The sequence below is a fragment of the Labrus mixtus genome, chromosome 1, assembly GCF_963584025.1.
Source record: "Labrus mixtus chromosome 1, fLabMix1.1, whole genome shotgun sequence".
Lineage (NCBI taxonomy): Eukaryota > Metazoa > Chordata > Actinopteri > Labriformes > Labridae > Labrus > Labrus mixtus.
Genome location: NC_083612.1, coordinates 25,579,783 through 25,597,271, shown reverse-complemented (window position 1 = coordinate 25,597,271; position 17,489 = coordinate 25,579,783). Strand labels below are relative to the sequence as shown.

Below are 17,489 nucleotides of genomic sequence, written 5' to 3'. Positions count from 1 at the left end.
ACCTCGATGCATAGCACCGGTTCTGGAACCAAACTCCTGGAGAGGGGCTGGACTCTTTCCTTTTCTGGAGATGCCCAGGGTGAGAGGCGCCGGGCGGGTGTGGGGATACTCACTAGCCCCCGGCTGAGCGCCACTGTATTGGAGTTTTCCCCATTGAACGAGAGGGTCGCCTCTCCGCGACTTCAGGTTGCGGAGAGGAAGGCTCTACCTATAGTATAAGTATTATTACAGTTAGATTTAGAGTTACAGCTATAGTGGCTGGGAGACAGATCTAAGGGAGGCGCAGAGAAGTGTGGAAGACTGCAGCTCTGCCTCCTGGTCTGAACTCTGTGTTGTTGTCAAGGTTTTGGACGAATAACCTCTACTATGTTTCTAGATAATAGAGCTGCACCGTCCAAAGTGGGATGGATGCCGTCTCTAGCTAGCAGACCAGGTTTTCCCCAAAAAGACTGCCAGTTATCTATGAAGCCCACATAATTTGCTGGACACCACCTCGACTGCCAGCGGTTGAGTGATGACATGCGGCTATACATGTCATCACTGGTCTGATTCCAGAGAACACTACGGAGTCCGACATCGTCTTAGCAAAAGTACACACCGACTCCACATTAACCTTAGTGACTTCTGATTGGCCTAGTCGGGAGTCACAAGTGCTGACACGAATTACGATTGTATCAAATCTACCTTTAGTCTTTGTCAGCAACTTTAATTTAGATGCGATGTCGCCCGCTCTGGCCCTGGGTATACACCTAACTATGCCCGCTGACTTCACTAGCTTCACGTTTCTGACTATGGAGTCTCCAATAATCAGCGTTTTATTCTCAGTGGGTGTGTCGCTGAGTGGGGAAAATTTGTAAGTAATTTGAAAGTAAAAGAAAAATGTTGATCTCTGTCAATACTTGATTTATCCACCATCCAACTTGATGTAAACAATGGTAATAATATGATTAAACTTTTACCTCCAATGACAATGACAGTTATGGTCAAAGTAAATTACTCTTCATTGTTGGTTTTTCCGCACAATTTTTTTTTTTTCAAATTACACTCATTCTAAACACTAACTTTTCTTTGTTTTTATGGTGGAATGAATAAAGACACTGATCAACATACACCAAGATCCCCTTCACTGATAGCATATATGTTTAGCATGAATTATTTCTGCAGCTGATGCATGACTGTTCTGGGATATTTTACATAGAAACATCAGAGAAAACATTGTTCACACATGTATTTTCAATTTGAACAGATCCACTGTATCATAATGCTTTCAATTAAAAAAATATATACATTTTTAATCAAAGATTGTTTAAACTCTTGTGCTACTTGTTACTTCCCGACTGTCACTGAGCAGACTGGTGTAGCAGAAGTTGAATACTTTTAACAATTTTCTAGATTATATATACAATATTTATTTTATACAAAAAAGAGTAAGGTATTTTACCTGCTTTTTGTAAAGTGTCTCGAGATAACACTTGTTATGAGTTGACGCTATACAAATAAAAATTGATTGATTGATTGATTGATGATATTTATTGTGAGATCATTCCTAATTTCTATTTGGAAAATATAATCATTTTAACAATATTTGTTGGACTTAAACCAGACTAGCCATTGTAATCTACAACAGGCAATACAAACACTTGCTTAAACACAATGTGCTGTGACACAGTACCACTAAAACTTGCATTTGATTTTAGAGAATGGTCTGGCAGTATCCAGCAGGACCAGGACCTATTCAAACACTATGAAGCACAGCAACAGACCTCACCTGTGGTGACTGTGAGACTGGCTTCATGACTGATTTGCTTCCTGGCAGAGTTGGACACAACGCAGCGGTAGGCACCCTCATCTTCCTTGGTCACCTCCAGAATCTGAAGCACCCCGTTAGGAAGGGAAATTAACCTGTTACAGGCAGGGGAAAACAGTGGAGAGAGAGAGAGAGAGAGAGAGAGAGAGAGAGAGATGAAAAACTGAAGAAATGGCCAAATGCCCTACAGCATTTAACATCTAGCAAATCTCAAGTTTCATAAAAAACAGACAATTATTCTTAAAAGCAAAATAGAAATAAAACATGTGACGAAAGGTGGAGTGGTCAGCTAGCAAGGAGTGGAAAGCAGTAGTGACGAGATGAGCCAAAAGTGAGGGCGACTACAGAGGTAAATGATGAAGGGAAAAAACGCAAGTAATGAAAGGAGGACCATTAGCTATGAATTAAGAGAAAATGTGTTTGAAGAGAAGCAGAAATGGAGAAAAAAGGGGTGTGAAAGAGATGAGCAAGAGACATCAGAGAGGCCAATAGTGAGGAAAAGGAACATTAGAGAAAGAGAGAACAGGGAGAAAAAAGGCAGTGATGTATCAGCTGTCTGTTAGCTCATCTTTGAGAAAGGTCATTAACAGCGCCTGAGGTGGGAGAACCACATCCCAGCAATAAGACCTTATAAGGAGCACGCTGTTTGCAGGTCATGAAAGGCTACTGCAGCCATTAGCGCTCGGTCCTGTGCAATACGGCTGGAAACAAATTTAAAGGCGCAGAGGCCAGTAAAGACACAGTGAAGTGGCTCTGTATATCGTCATCATCATCATCATCATCATCATCATCATCCTTTATTTAAGTTCTCGGAGAGATCATTGAGGGCGACCTTCATTTACAATGATGCCGAGAAAACATACATAAATGATAAACAACGAGAAATTAGATAAAGCTACTACAGAAAATAAAATCAATAAAAGAGCAATAAGAACAATAAAATATATACACTAAAATATTTTAAAAGCTTGAAATTACTACAGTGATAAGTCAGTAATTAAAATCAAATAAAACAGTTACAGTCAGGTATTGGGTGGTTAAAAATAATATTTCTAAAGTATCCATAAGGGATAAAAGTGCTCAAATTCAGGTCCTGTTGTAAAATATTCCAGGAGTTTGCAGCACTAACACTAAAAGCAGTTTTCCCCAGGTCAGTCCTGGCATGAGGAACCTGGAGAACCAGCCTCTCTCTCGAGCGGGTTAAAAATGGACCAGGGTTCAGATGTAACAAGGAGGTGATGTATGATGGAAGCTTTCTAGTAAGGGCTTTATAGACAAAAAGATGCCAAAAAGATGGTTATTGCGTCTCTCAGTGAGGGAGGGCCAACCAACTTTATTATGAAGAATGCAGTGGTGAGTCATTCACCGGTAATGAATCTAAGTGCAGAATGGTAAACAGCATCTAAGGGCTTTAGCGTAGTGGAAGAGTCATGCCTATAGACCACATCACCATAATCCAAAACTGAGAGAAAAACTGCGTCAATTATCCTTTTCCGACAGAACATGAGGAAATGTAATTTATTTCTATATAGGTAACCAATCTTTTGTCGTAATTTGACAGTAAGATTATCAATATGAAGTTTGAATGTTAGTCTGTCATCTATCCATATACTGAGATATTTATAGTCTTTAACTCTCTCGATAATAGATCCTAGCAGGGTGGTAATGTGAAGGTTATTATCAGTTTCACATTTAGCCCTAGAAAACAACATACATTTAGTTTTCTGAACATTTAAAACCAATTTAATATCGTTAAGTGCAACTTGGAGAACATTAAAGGAATGTTGCAGGTTCTCCATGGCAAGCTGAGCAGAATTAGCAATACAGTACAATATTGTATCATCTGCATATAAGTGAGCATGTGAATGGTCGCTAGATAATAATGGAATAATTGTATTAATAAAAATTGTAAAAAGGGCTGGGCCTAAGATTGAACCTTGTGGAACACCCTTAGTGATTGGAAGAAACTCAGAGTGGATGGTTCACTGATTGCCGTCGGTCGGTGAGGTAGTTCAAAAACCATGCACTTGCACTAAAACCAATAAAACCAAGAATTTGCAAAAGCAATGAATGGTCAACAGTGTCAAATGCTTTGGAGAGGTCGACAAAGATGGCAGCACAATGTTTTATTTTTTATCCAAGGCATTGACAACATCATTCAACACTAGCGTGACAGCAGACACAGTGCTGTGCATAGATCTGAACCCAGACTGATGTCGGCTTAAAACAGAGTTTGTTGAGAGAAATTCCTTGAGTTGGTGATTTACAAGAGACTCTTAATATTTTTGCTAAACAGGGCAATTTGGAGATTGGCCTATAATTATTATGGTCACTCTTATCTCCACTCTTATGTAAAGGGGTGACATAAGCAGTTTTCCATACATTGGGAATTACTCAGGATGAAATGGAAAGGTTAAAAATGTGAGTTAATTGCTCAGCAATATGAGACTATTGTGAGGAACAGCTGACAGAGAGAGACCTGTTAAGGTCAAGGATGGGTGGTCAACCTTTTTTTCTTTATCTGTTTAAGCACAGGTGGTTTATTGTGAGAGGTTTGTTTCAAACTCAAGGTGAATCTTTATTGTTTATTGTCATAACTGCTGAATCTTGCGTATTTACTTTAAAAAAAAAAAAAAAAAAAAAACTTCTGCACTTAGACTTTTTATTGGCTCCACTACGTCATATACTTGGCTCTCATCACAGACTCTGGATTACAAACTGTAATCATATCAATCCGATAGAAGATAGAAGTTAAGATAATTTGAAATCCATCTGTTTCTTTGAGGAGAAAGACAAAGGAGAAAACAACAGGGGTGAAAAGAAAACTGCAGGCTGCGACAGAGAAATCTACCAAACTGAAGATGGCACTTGAAGTAACCACGAAACCAGACGTGGTGTGTGATCCGTTGGTGTTTGAAGAAGGTGAATGGAATGCAATTGTCAACAGAGTCTAAGTGACAAGGTGCTGCAGTAACTCTTGCAGATGTGTTCACATTATCTCACTTCATCATCAGAAGAAGCATTCACAGTTTGATGTGCGTAACAACAGCTAGCTTAGCTCTTTCGACAAAACTACAGAGTTTATCTTGGATGGATGCAGCTCTAACTGTAGGTTTATCGGACAATTTAAATAGAAGAAATATGTGATCCACATTTAATCAATGAAATAGTTTCACAACCAATATTTTGTTTTTAATTTTTGATTTCTTAACTGGCTGTGTAATAACAATGCCATTGAAATGTGCACAAATTATTACCATGTAAATGTATGGTTTATATTTATAACACAGCAGGAACATTGTATTATCAATTTGTAGATGAATGATTAACAGCTGGAACAGAAAGCAAAATTAAACTGAAAAACGTTTCTTGAAAGAACGCTTCGTTAAAACACCTTCTGTTCTTCTAACTTAACATTTTCTTCCTGGTGCTTACAGATCATCATCAAAAGCTTCAAAAAAAGGAAGAAAACTAGCTCTTATGTGTCTTCTAACATCTAACTTCTACTAACATCAGTGTAGCCTTGAGTGATGAAGGTCTTGATTATACAAGAACATTTCTTTCACCTTGAGAATCCAAAGCGAAGGGTTCCAGTGAAAAGGCATATGTTTTGCGTGTGTAAAATATTGAACGGCACAGCTAAATGTACTTGAAAAACAAGGTCATTTTAGTCAGTGTGTGCTTCCAGCATGTGATTTTTCTTTTCTTTTTCTTTTTTTTACAAATGAACTACACAATAATGATTAATGTTACATTCACTGGCTTTTATCTGTTATGTTCATCTCTTATGAAAAACAGCCTCAGATTTTAAACACAAACACAGCCTTCACGTTATTCATGAACATGCATTAGTCCCTCGAGTCCTCCTGTTTGTGTTTTCACTAAACAGTGGTGTCATTTACTTTGACAGCAAATAATTCAACCAGAAAGTCCTGTTCTTTATGACTTATAACGACATCCCTTTAAATGACTGGATGTCCTTATTAAATGGACAGGTACAGGATGTCGTATCAGGCACACAAAAAAAGAAAAACCTCATATGTTCTCAGAATAATTAGGTTTGAATCACAGAGGTCCCTGATTAACCACATCACAAATTAAATTACATGTTGCAACATAAAAAATAAAAAGTCAAAATAAAAGAGAGAAAAACAATGAATCAAAGAAAAACAAAAAGAAATGAAGGCGCACCTTGTGTCTTCAGGGATGTCATGGTTGTCTTTTTCCCAGGTGATAACAGGAGTAGGTACTCCCTCAATCTGACATTCGAAGCGGGCAGCTCCCCCAGTGAGCACTGTTTGTGGTGAAGGCTCCTGATGGAACTTGGACAGAGCTGGGGGGAGAGAGGTCATTCAGGTAAGGAGGGTGTTTATCAAAAGCAAAGAGGTCCTAATGGACAGACAAAAACATATTGAATCTAAAGTAAGGCTTCAGCAATTGACTTATTTTAATGATCTGAAATCATGTGTGTGATACTTCAGTCAAAATAAATGGAGCACATTGTAATTCTTTGGTTTAGATATCAAAATGATCAGCTACTTTTTTCACTTGGATTGCTGTGAAGAAAAATGTTCAATGAGTTTATGGCACTAATAGAGTCTCTATTTCAATTATTTTGAAGATAGCTATTCCAGTCAAGTAATTCAATTAAAAACGTGTTGAGAACATTTAAATATCCTTGAATGTCCCAATTAGGACAAATTTGTTATTTAATCAGGCTTGGCAAGATCATTTCTCTCTCTTGCAGGTTGAATCTTGGCAGCGCTCCAGTTTTCACAGCTTCAACACATTCTCTCACACGCAGAAAAGCTTCCTAGTGCAGATAACACTGAGCACCAGGGGGCAGCAGTGTGCACTGTCTGAGGGGCCTCTGACCTCTGACCCCCTCAGGCTGCTGGAGAAGAAAACAAAACTGGTTGGCTGTGCCAGAAACTTTGCCTGTATCTCTGACTCAGGAATCAGGGAGTTGGGGGAGGATCAGAGGAGAGAGTGCAGAAAGAAGAGAATGAAAGCAACCGAAGGGAGAGAGAAAGCATCAAGATAAGAGAAAAAGAGGGGAGACTCCAAATCCTTACCGACACAGCAGTAATAAGAAGGGATGTAATCAAAGCAGAAAATATTTGCCACAAAGTAAACTATAAAAACTTTGTAACAAACTCAATAACTCTGTCTAGTTTCTGTATCATGTTCTCAAACACATTCTCTCCATGTAAGGCTATTCGCAGGACTAACTCAAATCAGATTTGAACAGGTGGATATCATGTAGAGATTACCCTACAGCTCATTCAAAGATCTCCTCTGCAGGAAGAACAAAATTAATTTAAGCATTTCAAAGAGATGTTGATAGCAGAGAGATATCCTTTATTAAATAAGTATGAACAATTTACACGTCTATCCTTTTTTTCCCTCACAAAAGATTAGATCCTATTGTGGTTACAGTAGCTGTGAGTAAAACTCAGGTTTTTGGGCATCATACAAAGTCAGGGGATCACCAAAATCAGTAGAGCCGCTTTACCAAAATCACTGCAGTCATGGAATCATACTGACTTTGTCCTGGTGGGTGCGTTTGTGAATGCAAAAGTCCAAATCAGTTCATGCTTGATTTTAAACTGATTTTCCTGCCAGCTTAAATGTCTGAGGCCCCGGTGGTCAGTGAGCGCCAATGTACAAAGGCTACAGTTCATCATGTGGGCAGCCCAGGTTTGATTCCCACCTGTGGCTCCTTTGCCACATGTCATTCACCACTCTCTCCCTCCCTGATTTCCTACTCTATCCACTATCCTGTCTCTCTAATAAAGGCATATAAAGCCCCAAAATAAATCTTTCTCCTCCCCTTTCTCCTTCTGCATGTCACCCTCCCCCTCACCTTCACCAACCAGAATATTTTTCTATCTGTAAGAGTACATCCAACACAGAGAGTCTGCCCCTGTTAGGGTCACGTTTGATAGGAATTCCAGAAATCTTCAGGTCTATGTCTTTAAACTATATAGAAAAAGTCAAGAGATCATGAATAAAAGGGGCTTTAGATTCATAATCTGGGGTTTATGATTGTCAGTCAAGATTGTGACAGTGATTCATCCAGTGCTTGTAAGGATATTTTTAGTCTAATAACAGTAATACAAGTCTAATGTATTATTATTTTGATCAAACCTAAGTGCTTGTTTACCATCCAACCAGTCAAGAGATCAACATTTCCATCCAGAGTGGCAGCTTTAATGTCTTAAAGCTGCACAAAAGTGAAGACCCAGTGGGATGTCATCTGACTACACACAAACAGAACTAAAGAGGAAGGGACTGGAACAGCTCCAAAACTTGTTTCAGCTTTGAACTGAGACTAACAAGAAGATTGGTGTTTTCAAAGTCATAGACATCCATAAAATGCCTAAAAACTCTATTTTTGCTAATATCCTCCAAACCACTGAGGTCAAGGAAACAGAGGGCCTATCCAAGATTAGCGTAACCCCTTTCACACCAACTGTTCTTCATGGCAACAAACCAACTATCTGTGTTTTTCCAGCAGCGCTGAGGGAGAAAAAAGTTTCTGAAAGAGAACGCAGAGGCTGACCCTTAGTAGTAGCACTAAACATGTGATTCGTTTCAGAACCACTTGCTATGACTGTTGGGTACCAGGAGGAGTTGATGATTAACCCCTGCCACTCAGCCATTACACAGCATGACGCTGCCCTCATGTAAACACAGCACCTGTAAAACTGCCAGAGAGCGGCTCACAGTGTGTGTTGAGCTATTTGTACCTCAGTGTTTATTTAGTGTGTTCCTTGAATCCTGTACATGGACTGCTTGTGACCACTCTGGATTGCTGTGTGTGTATTTATGTGCAGGAGTTTTGGGTATCTGTGTGTGAGTGTTGAACAACAGCTGATCAGAGAGAGTGCATATTAGCAGATGTTAAAGCACAGAGAAGGGGGGGGGTTCAGGGAAGAAACTTTGCCCACGCTGTGATGGAACAATGGCGACCAGCTGAGCTTCCACCTCCGCTCTGTCAAAGCGTAATCATATTAGTCTTTTCCAAGGATTCCTTGAGGGTCTTCAGGCCTGAAATAAAATTCTGTGGCAGGTCTGTCCAGCACCATGGAAAACACACTCTCACATTTTGCAAAGCTGACACTGCTGCTCGTCTCCTGATTATGGTGATAAACTGGGCAAGAAAAATGACATATTGAGCCAAAGGGTCAAAAATATGTCTAGTTAAGTCCTATAGCTACAGGAACTTAAAATGTCCCTTCTTGCCTTTCTTCACTACTCCCGCCCCTCTCTCTCTCTCTCTCTCTCTCTCTCTCTCTCTCTCTCTCTCTCGCTCCCTCCGTCCTGCCCTTGACTTTAACCCAGACTTAACTTACTGTGTCTTTGTCCGTCCCTCTATCTATTCCCCACTCTTTGGCCCCACAGCTATCAGATTGCAGCCTTTTCCCCCTCCTCTTGTGCGAGCAGATAATTCCACCCATGACCTCGATGATACCAAGCTTTCAGGCCGACTAACAGTGGGGTAAACCCAACAAGCAAGCCCCAAGCCTCAACAGATATTTAACGGCTACAGTAAAATATATATAGCCAAACAATTTTTTATTTTGAAGTTTTAGTAAACTACCGTTTTTCAATTCATAAAGGTGTTTACAGAATTTTAAAAAATGCTGTCATGTTTTCCATTAATTTCATGGATAGATTTTTTTAATGGGCTTTTACAACATTTTGATTTAGGTAACAATCTGATAAGATGGATACTTGACTTCTTAACTAATGGAGCTCAAAGAGTGAAGGTAAATGGAACACTATCTGCACAAGTTTGCCCTTCATCTGGCTCTCCACAAGGATGTGTGCTTTCACCACATTTTTTAATCCTTTATACAAAATTATGCCTAAGAAGTACATACAAAAATAGGACCTTCATAAAGTATTTATACTGTCATAGTTAGTCTTCTACGGGACAATGAAAACAACAACGGTCCGGCTTATCTGCAGTTAAACATATCAAAAACTAAATTTATGACCATCCATTTGAGGATAAACTCCCGCACACATGAAGGCACACTCATTAATGGTCAACCAGTATATTGTGTACAGTCAAACAAATATCTTGGGAAAATGATCAACTCAAATTTTATTTTGAAATGAATTGTGAAGCTGTGAGTAAAAAGGGGCACCAGCGTTTCTTTTGTTTGAGGAAATTGGGCCGTTTCCACATTGACAAAACCATGACGAGCCTTTTCTACTGTGCTTTTGCTGTCAATTTTGTCCTTTTCTGTTGTGTCATGCTTTGGAAACCTCTCTGTGAAGAACAGAAATTCAACTGATTCAAGCTGATCGGAGAGCAACAGCTCAGTCTAGAGACCTTGTACATCAGGCAGGTGGAGCAGATCACCCGCTCAATCTCTGAAGATGAGACCCACTCTCTGCATGGTGAGTTTCAGCTTCTTCCTTATGGACGAAGACTTTCAGTTCCAAAGTGCAGAACAAAGTGCTATCGGAACAGATTTGTCCCAGCAGCCATTATTGAGCAGAACAAGTCACAGGACATGAGTGTTTATCATGTTTTTTGTAGCCGTGCATTTGCACAATTGATGTTTTATGAATTGTCTGTGCCTAACAAGTTTATGTGACTCTCAAGCAACCAAATGTACCTATGGGTACGAATAAAGTAACCTGAACCTGAATATAGAGTACACAGAATATATGTCTTCAGCATACGCTGTCCATCAGGTGAATAACGGGGCACGACTACCAGACAAGCTGCATTGAAAGGGAGCTATCTCCACTCAATCTGTTGAAGATGTGATTCTCTTCTTAGCTGAAAACAAATAGGCAGATTTACACTATGATAAAATACCTGACGCTTTGTATCCATCTTTAAAGACTAAGATTAAAAAGAGAATGCACTCCTCTACCTCTGTCCTTTGAGAGGAAAACCTCCAACCATAAGCAGCCTCTTTGTATGGAGGAGCGTGCACACTCTTTATGGTTATGACATCAGCTCTTTGACTAAAATGGGTTGTGAAAGCTGGTAGGAATTAGGAAATATTGACATTCACCTCAGCATCCTTATAATGAGAAAGGTTAATTGGTCTAATTAACATTATATTGCAGCATCATCATTTACTCGTCGATGTATTTGGGAAATGTTATTTGCACACTGTACGACGCCTCTGGCATTTTGCCGAGAGAAGGGTGAGTAGGAGACTGAAATACTGGCTCTATTTACATTTTTAATCTGCATTTAAAATAAGAGCAGGTCTCGTTCAGCATGGCTCTCCCTCTCAGACACATTCACATGCTCTCAGACGAGGCCACATGCATCAAACTCTGCGAGCTGGACACTGAAGCAGGTGGGTTTTCTGTAATGTGTTTTCACAGATGTGATCTCTGCTGCTTTCTCCCTTCAGACTCATTTCTGCCGCTGAAGTCGCAGTAGGAAATGAGAATGTCCGCTCAATGTCAACATCGAGGCAGTTTCGTCTTGGACCTTCTGCTCGCTGGTCACATCTATCTCATAGCCTCTCGCTGCTGATTTAATTCAGAAGCCACTCACAAATACATGAGTGGTGTATACATGCGGGTGTAGACACTCGCAAACTGAAGGTCGTTATTAATGGTCTGTGAGGCTTTCTCTTTCACTGTCACCACAAACTCTCTATACTATTTTCCTCCCTCCCACCATTCATCCAGCCCCCCCACCCTCGCTCCTTATTGTCCCTCAAACAAGAGACCCTCATAAATAGGCATGTGTGACAGCTGACAAAAGCAGGGTCATCCACAAAGAATACTGTCTCATTTTACACAAAGCTAATGGCTTAATAAAGACTGCCACTTCACAGTGTGAGAGAAAGAGGCCCCCTTGGAAGGGCGATTAAAAAAGGCTACAGCCTTTCCTCTTGTCCCTCATACCCGCATCTTCATGTTCATTTCTTTTATTTTCACCCACTCCTCCTTCACTCTGTGCCTTTTAACAGACTAGGAGTGTACCTGTTCCCAGGACACTTGTTAGCGCTCTGCCCGAGGATAAGTCTCTCCTGTGAGGCAGAGGAGAACCAAGTTCATCGCCATCCATGCAAGGAAAATTCCCTCGACAAATCTGACAGATCACTTGGTTCTGCAAGAGTGTGCATGCAAGCATACCCTACTAAATGCTTTCGATATATGAATGAATCAAACCAATCTCTCTTCCATCACGATGATGCTGCAGCATTCATCTTCTTGCATTTATAAGCATGTAGGACGCCCCCAAAATGAAATTAAAGGTCAGGGCTGGCCATTTTATCTAGCATACACTTTTTGTTATATTCCTTAAAATGGTCTTTAGACTCCAATCATGTACTCTGAAAAAGGACCAAAAAGAGTCTTCATCTCTCGCTGCTGTAACACTTTAAAAACTCCAAACCTAGCACTGTGAAGTCCGGATGGAAAGTCCCATTCAAATGCCTCTCTGGCTGCAAGGCGTACTCTACCCTTGCAGTGCACCAGCCTGCACTCAAAGGGCTTCACTGCCGCCAGAGGTATTCCACGTCTACTGGACGATGGCAGAAAGCTCAGCTCAAATGATCACTGCCATGGTAACTTGTAACCGCTCGCCCTGCTAAACAGGGTAAGAATAGACAGACAGAAGCAGAGAAGACTGAGACGAGAAAGAGTTTAAATGAAGCAAGAGGACAAACCAGAGTGAACATTTATAAAGCTTTTCAGCATGCAATAGCTGAGGGAGTTGAAGGGTCTCAAAAGTGACGTGAGTTTTGTTTGTTTTACTTTCAGTATGATCATGTTAGGTGTTTTCATACTGCTGAATTAGATATGAGGTGACGTAGTTGAATATATTTGAAAGCGATGCGCTGAGGTTCTCTCTCTGCACTGTCATGGAGCACTTGTGATCCAGCAGCACTTGTGCATGTGTGTAGGGGGCGTGGCGTTTGAAGGAGCCCTGAGGGGAGGGGGAGGGGGCGGGTTTTACAGCTGGGCTAACGCCAGGAATCTGTTAACCGTTAATGACCGGCGTTCATTTTTTATGTAACATTTAACGTCTGTTAAATTTGGTTATTTTGTTACTTGAATTCTGTTTTGCCAACTCAAGTCCGCTGACCTCATTTGCTCCTGGCTCTCTGAAGAGACAAGAATGCTGGCCCTGCTGTTATCTCTTTTTTCAACTCACACATCTGCTTCATGTGTGCCACAGAGGGGAGAGAGAGTCCCGTTTCTACTCAAGCTCTCGTTGACTAGTAGCCGAGGAACAGTGAATGGAAGGTCCTAATTGTTCAAATGAGGTGTCAACTGAAAGGTTGAAGTTCATGAACTTGTGTAAACTGGAGTAAAAAGCAGAAGTTTTTAATCTATCTGTACATCTTGATGGATGTAGGCTAATTTGTTTGGATTGATTGGACCGTGGGAAAGCTGAGCGATGCAGCAGGACCGTTTTTGTTGGAATATTAGGACCGGCACAGTACAGTAGACCTGGTTTGTTTGTCCGTGCTCTGACAAATGCGTAGATTGTGGCTGCTGTGTTGGTTTGATCTTGAAGTAGTTTACATGGTCCGAAGTAGGTTTTAACTTATGTTAAATATATTATTGGAATTAACTGATTAACTGATATTAAAGTTAACATCTTTGTTAACCTGTTAACTGTTTACAGAGTTAAACTTTCAGGAAACTGTGCCCACCTGTGGTAGGCTTAGAAAGAGAACCGAGGAGATGTCCTTTTTAAAATCTCGCTAACTTTCCAGAACTACCAATCCTGCCTTTAGGTAGCTATTATATACAGTACTTTTATAAATTATTTTCCATTAGTATTCAGGAACTAGAAGTTCCTAATAAATAAAATGATATTTCTTTGTCAGTATTGTTGTTGTTTTCGTTATTACTATTACATCAGAGTAACCTTATAAACAAGATATTTGTCTTTTGATCTTTGGGTAAACTATCTGTTATACTGAAAATTGTCCTTTACAAAAGCCCAAGATTAGATTTTTTTTTTTTGGTTGTTTGTTTTGCCAAAAAATCCAGACACTATCAGCATCTTAAAGAGCATTTCTTTAAAGATGTGTTTTGGGGGTATTTTATGCCTTTAGGACAGTGAATAGAGTCAAAAATCTGGAAGAGAGAGAGTGGGGAATGACATGAGGCAAAGGAGCCACAGGTCAGATTCAAACCCTGGCTACTTGCTTTGAGGACTGTAACCTCTGTAAGTGGGGCGCGCGCACTAACCACTAGGCCACCAGTGCCCCTTAAAGATCATTTCTGTCTCTCGTGTTATCCCTTAATTTAAAAAATGTTCAACTCAGTTCAATCTTTTTTCTTCAAAACAGCTCTGCTCATGAGAAATCCTTATTAAACTCTCCATCCATTTGTACATGAAAATCACTCGCATGGGGTGTCCATCCCAGTAAGCATTAGGGGAAAGATACAGTACACTCCAGACTAATCTTCAGTCTATCAGGGCAGAACGGGAAGAAAGAATGAACCACTTATATTCACCCTATACTCAATTTAGCTCCCAGGTAACCTGGAGCCACACATATTCAGTGTGAAGCTTCAATTTGCATAAATCTTTGAATTTAAATAACCAAATTTTCTTGGAATCATACATAAGAGTGTAAGAGCCCTGCAACACTTGCAGAAGAATCTGCTGGACACCTACTTGCTAGGAGAACATTTATAGTCCTGCTGGTCAGGGCTCCAAGGGCATTGGCGCTCACACAGCTGTAGCCCCCCTCCACACCCCGGGTCGGCAGGCCATCCTCAGAGGTTGGCAGCAGCAAGAGAGATCCGTTAGCCAAATACTGCAGAGAGTCCCCCCCTTCTGTAGGCAGAGGCTTGCCATCCTGAAGCCATGTGACATTGAAAGGTGTGTCGCTGGCCCCAAGGTTGCAGTCCAGCAGGAGGGGCAAACCTGGCTCTAAAACTACATGGCTGGGCCCGGCCCCGCAGCTCAGCTCCACTGAATTAGGCTTTTCTGTGAGGGAAAGGGAAAAGGAAAGAAGAGTTAGTAAAATATGCCCAATATCTGCCACGGTCTAGGTAAAAATATGTTTCTTTTCATTCAAAAGCATCTAAATGTTCACTTCTACAGCTTTTTTTTAAGATCAATGCAGAAACCTTTGTATTGCTCTGTGAACACCAGAATATTGAATTTAGTTATTTTTTACTTCATGGAGTCGATTATCCACATATCTGCATCATTTGTCATTTTTTTGTCAACGGTATCAATTTAAGCATTTGGCAATTTGTCATTTTACAGCATAACTTCAATAAAATCAATATTGTAGGTGGCACAGATGAATAGGGGTAGCACATTCCAGAGGCCGGGTGTTTTTGGGACAGAGAGGGGGCCAGAGGAGGAGCTCCGAAAATGAAATACAGCATGAAGGGATTTGTGTGTCAACAGCAGGACATTACAGTTAGAGAGTGGGAGGGGGGTGAGAAGTTGATGAGCTGGTGTGACATGAGCTGAAGACAAGGGAGAAGTTGTTGTTAAACCACACAGCTTTATTTATTTATTTTTTTAATAGTTGAATAAGGCTTTATTGACAAAGTCAGACTGTACTAAAGTCAACATTCATTTTAACACATGGTATCAAACGACTCAAAAATGTCCCCCTACTGTGCTGTGCTCCCATATGGGTTCATTCTCTCTTGACTCGTAGGCTCCTCTGTATCCCTATCCTTTTTCCTGCATCTCCCTCTATCCCATTTTTCAACTCCAGCACAGTTTCAGTTCAGATTTGGTAACTTTACTAAATGTTGCTTAGTGCTCATGATGGATTAACGCTGGGTCCTTGTTGATAAAATAACAAAGAGTAAGGTCTTTTACCTGTTCTTTTGTAAAGTGTCTTGAGATAATAATTGTTATGAATTGGCGCTATACAAAAAAAGATTAAATGATTGATTGATTGACTTCTTCTACACCTCTATATAACTTATGACACCTACACAGTTTGTATCTTTCCTTTTTGACATTTTTTCGCTCTCTTACAATAATGCAGCACAGTTTGAATTCAAATCTTATATGGAAGAAAAGCATAAAATTAGAAAGGAACACGAGAGAATGAGAGATGGGAGATAAAAGGAACAGAAAAATACAAATCTTGAGTGACATGATGGAAGTTAATTATCTTTAAGAAGTAGACTGCATGGCAGCAGACAGAAAAACAATCATGATAAAAAGAGTGCAAAAGATGAGGTGAAGAGAAGCCATACTGTCAGTTGACTACACATACTACCATGTGCACAGTCTATTGTTAATCTTATTGTTAATTTATTTTGTGCATATTTCTTCATACATTATGCATCCATTTCTTTTGTATAATCTCTATCAGAGGATTCTTTTTTTTGCATGTGGATAAAAGTTGCACACTTTTTCTCTTAGTGCCCCTTTGAAGTATAGAAGTATTTCATGCCTGAATTGAAAGGAGGTGCATTCACATTCTACAGTTAGGTAGAGTAATTACAATGTGTTTATAGAATGTATATCTGTGTCAGGCTCGTACTGCAGCTTATAATAAAGAAAATTAAACAGATGTTCTTTCTTGTAATTACTTGTCTTGAGCTTCATGTCAGTATATTGTAATTGTCAGGACAGTGAAGAGAGCACATAGAGGAAATACATCATGAAGAAAGTAATTCCCTTTGAAGAAAAACTACAAACAGTGTTTCCCTATATACTTACTGTATGTCCAATTGTATCATATCTATTCTTATACCTCCACTATAGGCTATCCAATACCCCCGCTGGGTTCTTGCTCCTCTTCATCTAAGCATTATGTTTGACACACTGCAGTCATTTTTCAGTCTCGACTCAAATTTGTTCTGATCAGCCTCCACAGTCTGCATGTAGAAATGCAGTGTGGAAAAGGTAATTGAAAACCGCAAGCATAATTTCAATCCAACACTCTATTATTTCTTGCATTCTTGTCTTAATCGTAATCTTATTATAATTCCTATTCATTTACAGTTCATCTATTCAACCCCTGGGTTTAACCCAAAACTGTAAAAATAGAAATAAATTTGTACTGGCGAAAAAACTTTAGAGAGCCTAATGGTATCAAGAGAGTTGTATAGTAGTGGCTCTCATAGGCCCTTGATCTATCGATGCTTTCACTTCTAGAAAGTTTAGTTAGTTAGTTGGTGGGATGGAAAAGGCAAAGTTCATTCAATAGCTTCAATTTTTAACGTTTTCTAAATATAACAGCTGTAACTGGACCCCTTCAACATTTTGCTTGGCAATGCAACTGAAGTCCTTTGAACACACTGAATGTCTTTTTCATAAAGTCATTATTGTACCTGAACAAGTGACATCATTAAAACTTCCTTTCTTAATTAATTTGACAGCCTCTTTACAAATTCAGCTTAGAAACACAATTTTCTGGCATAAGTACCAGGCACACACACGCACAGGCACACACATTTATTTTTCTTCTCTCTCTCCAGCGTTGGATTAATTAAGTTAATGGGAGAAGGATTTTTTTCCTTGATTAAATGAGGCCTGACCCCCCACCACCACTTCCTGATGAAGAGGCTGGCTAATGCTGAGAAAGGCTGCACGTTGCTGTGCCACACACACACACACACACACACACACACACACACACACACACACACACACACCTGCTATAGAAAACTCATCATGCACAAACATGCACCACATGAACTGAGACACATAGAGACACCCATGTAAAAACACCAAAAC

The 17,489-nt window shown here is 40.0% G+C and overlaps 1 protein-coding gene across 1 annotated transcript in view; it reads right to left on the bottom strand.

Annotated features, from left to right (window-relative positions):
* igdcc4 (immunoglobulin superfamily, DCC subclass, member 4) overlaps nucleotides 1–17,489 on the bottom strand; it is a 57,621-nt gene that overhangs the window by 23,514 nt on the left and 16,618 nt on the right. Inside the window, exons 2-4 of the mRNA XM_061039611.1 lie at nucleotides 14,442–14,756; nucleotides 5,999–6,140; nucleotides 1,769–1,902 (exon numbers count right to left, since the gene is read on the bottom strand). Of these exons, the coding sequence (XP_060895594.1) occupies nucleotides 1,769–1,902; nucleotides 5,999–6,140; nucleotides 14,442–14,756 (591 nt within the window). The remainder of the gene's footprint in view (nucleotides 1–1,768; nucleotides 1,903–5,998; nucleotides 6,141–14,441; nucleotides 14,757–17,489) is intronic.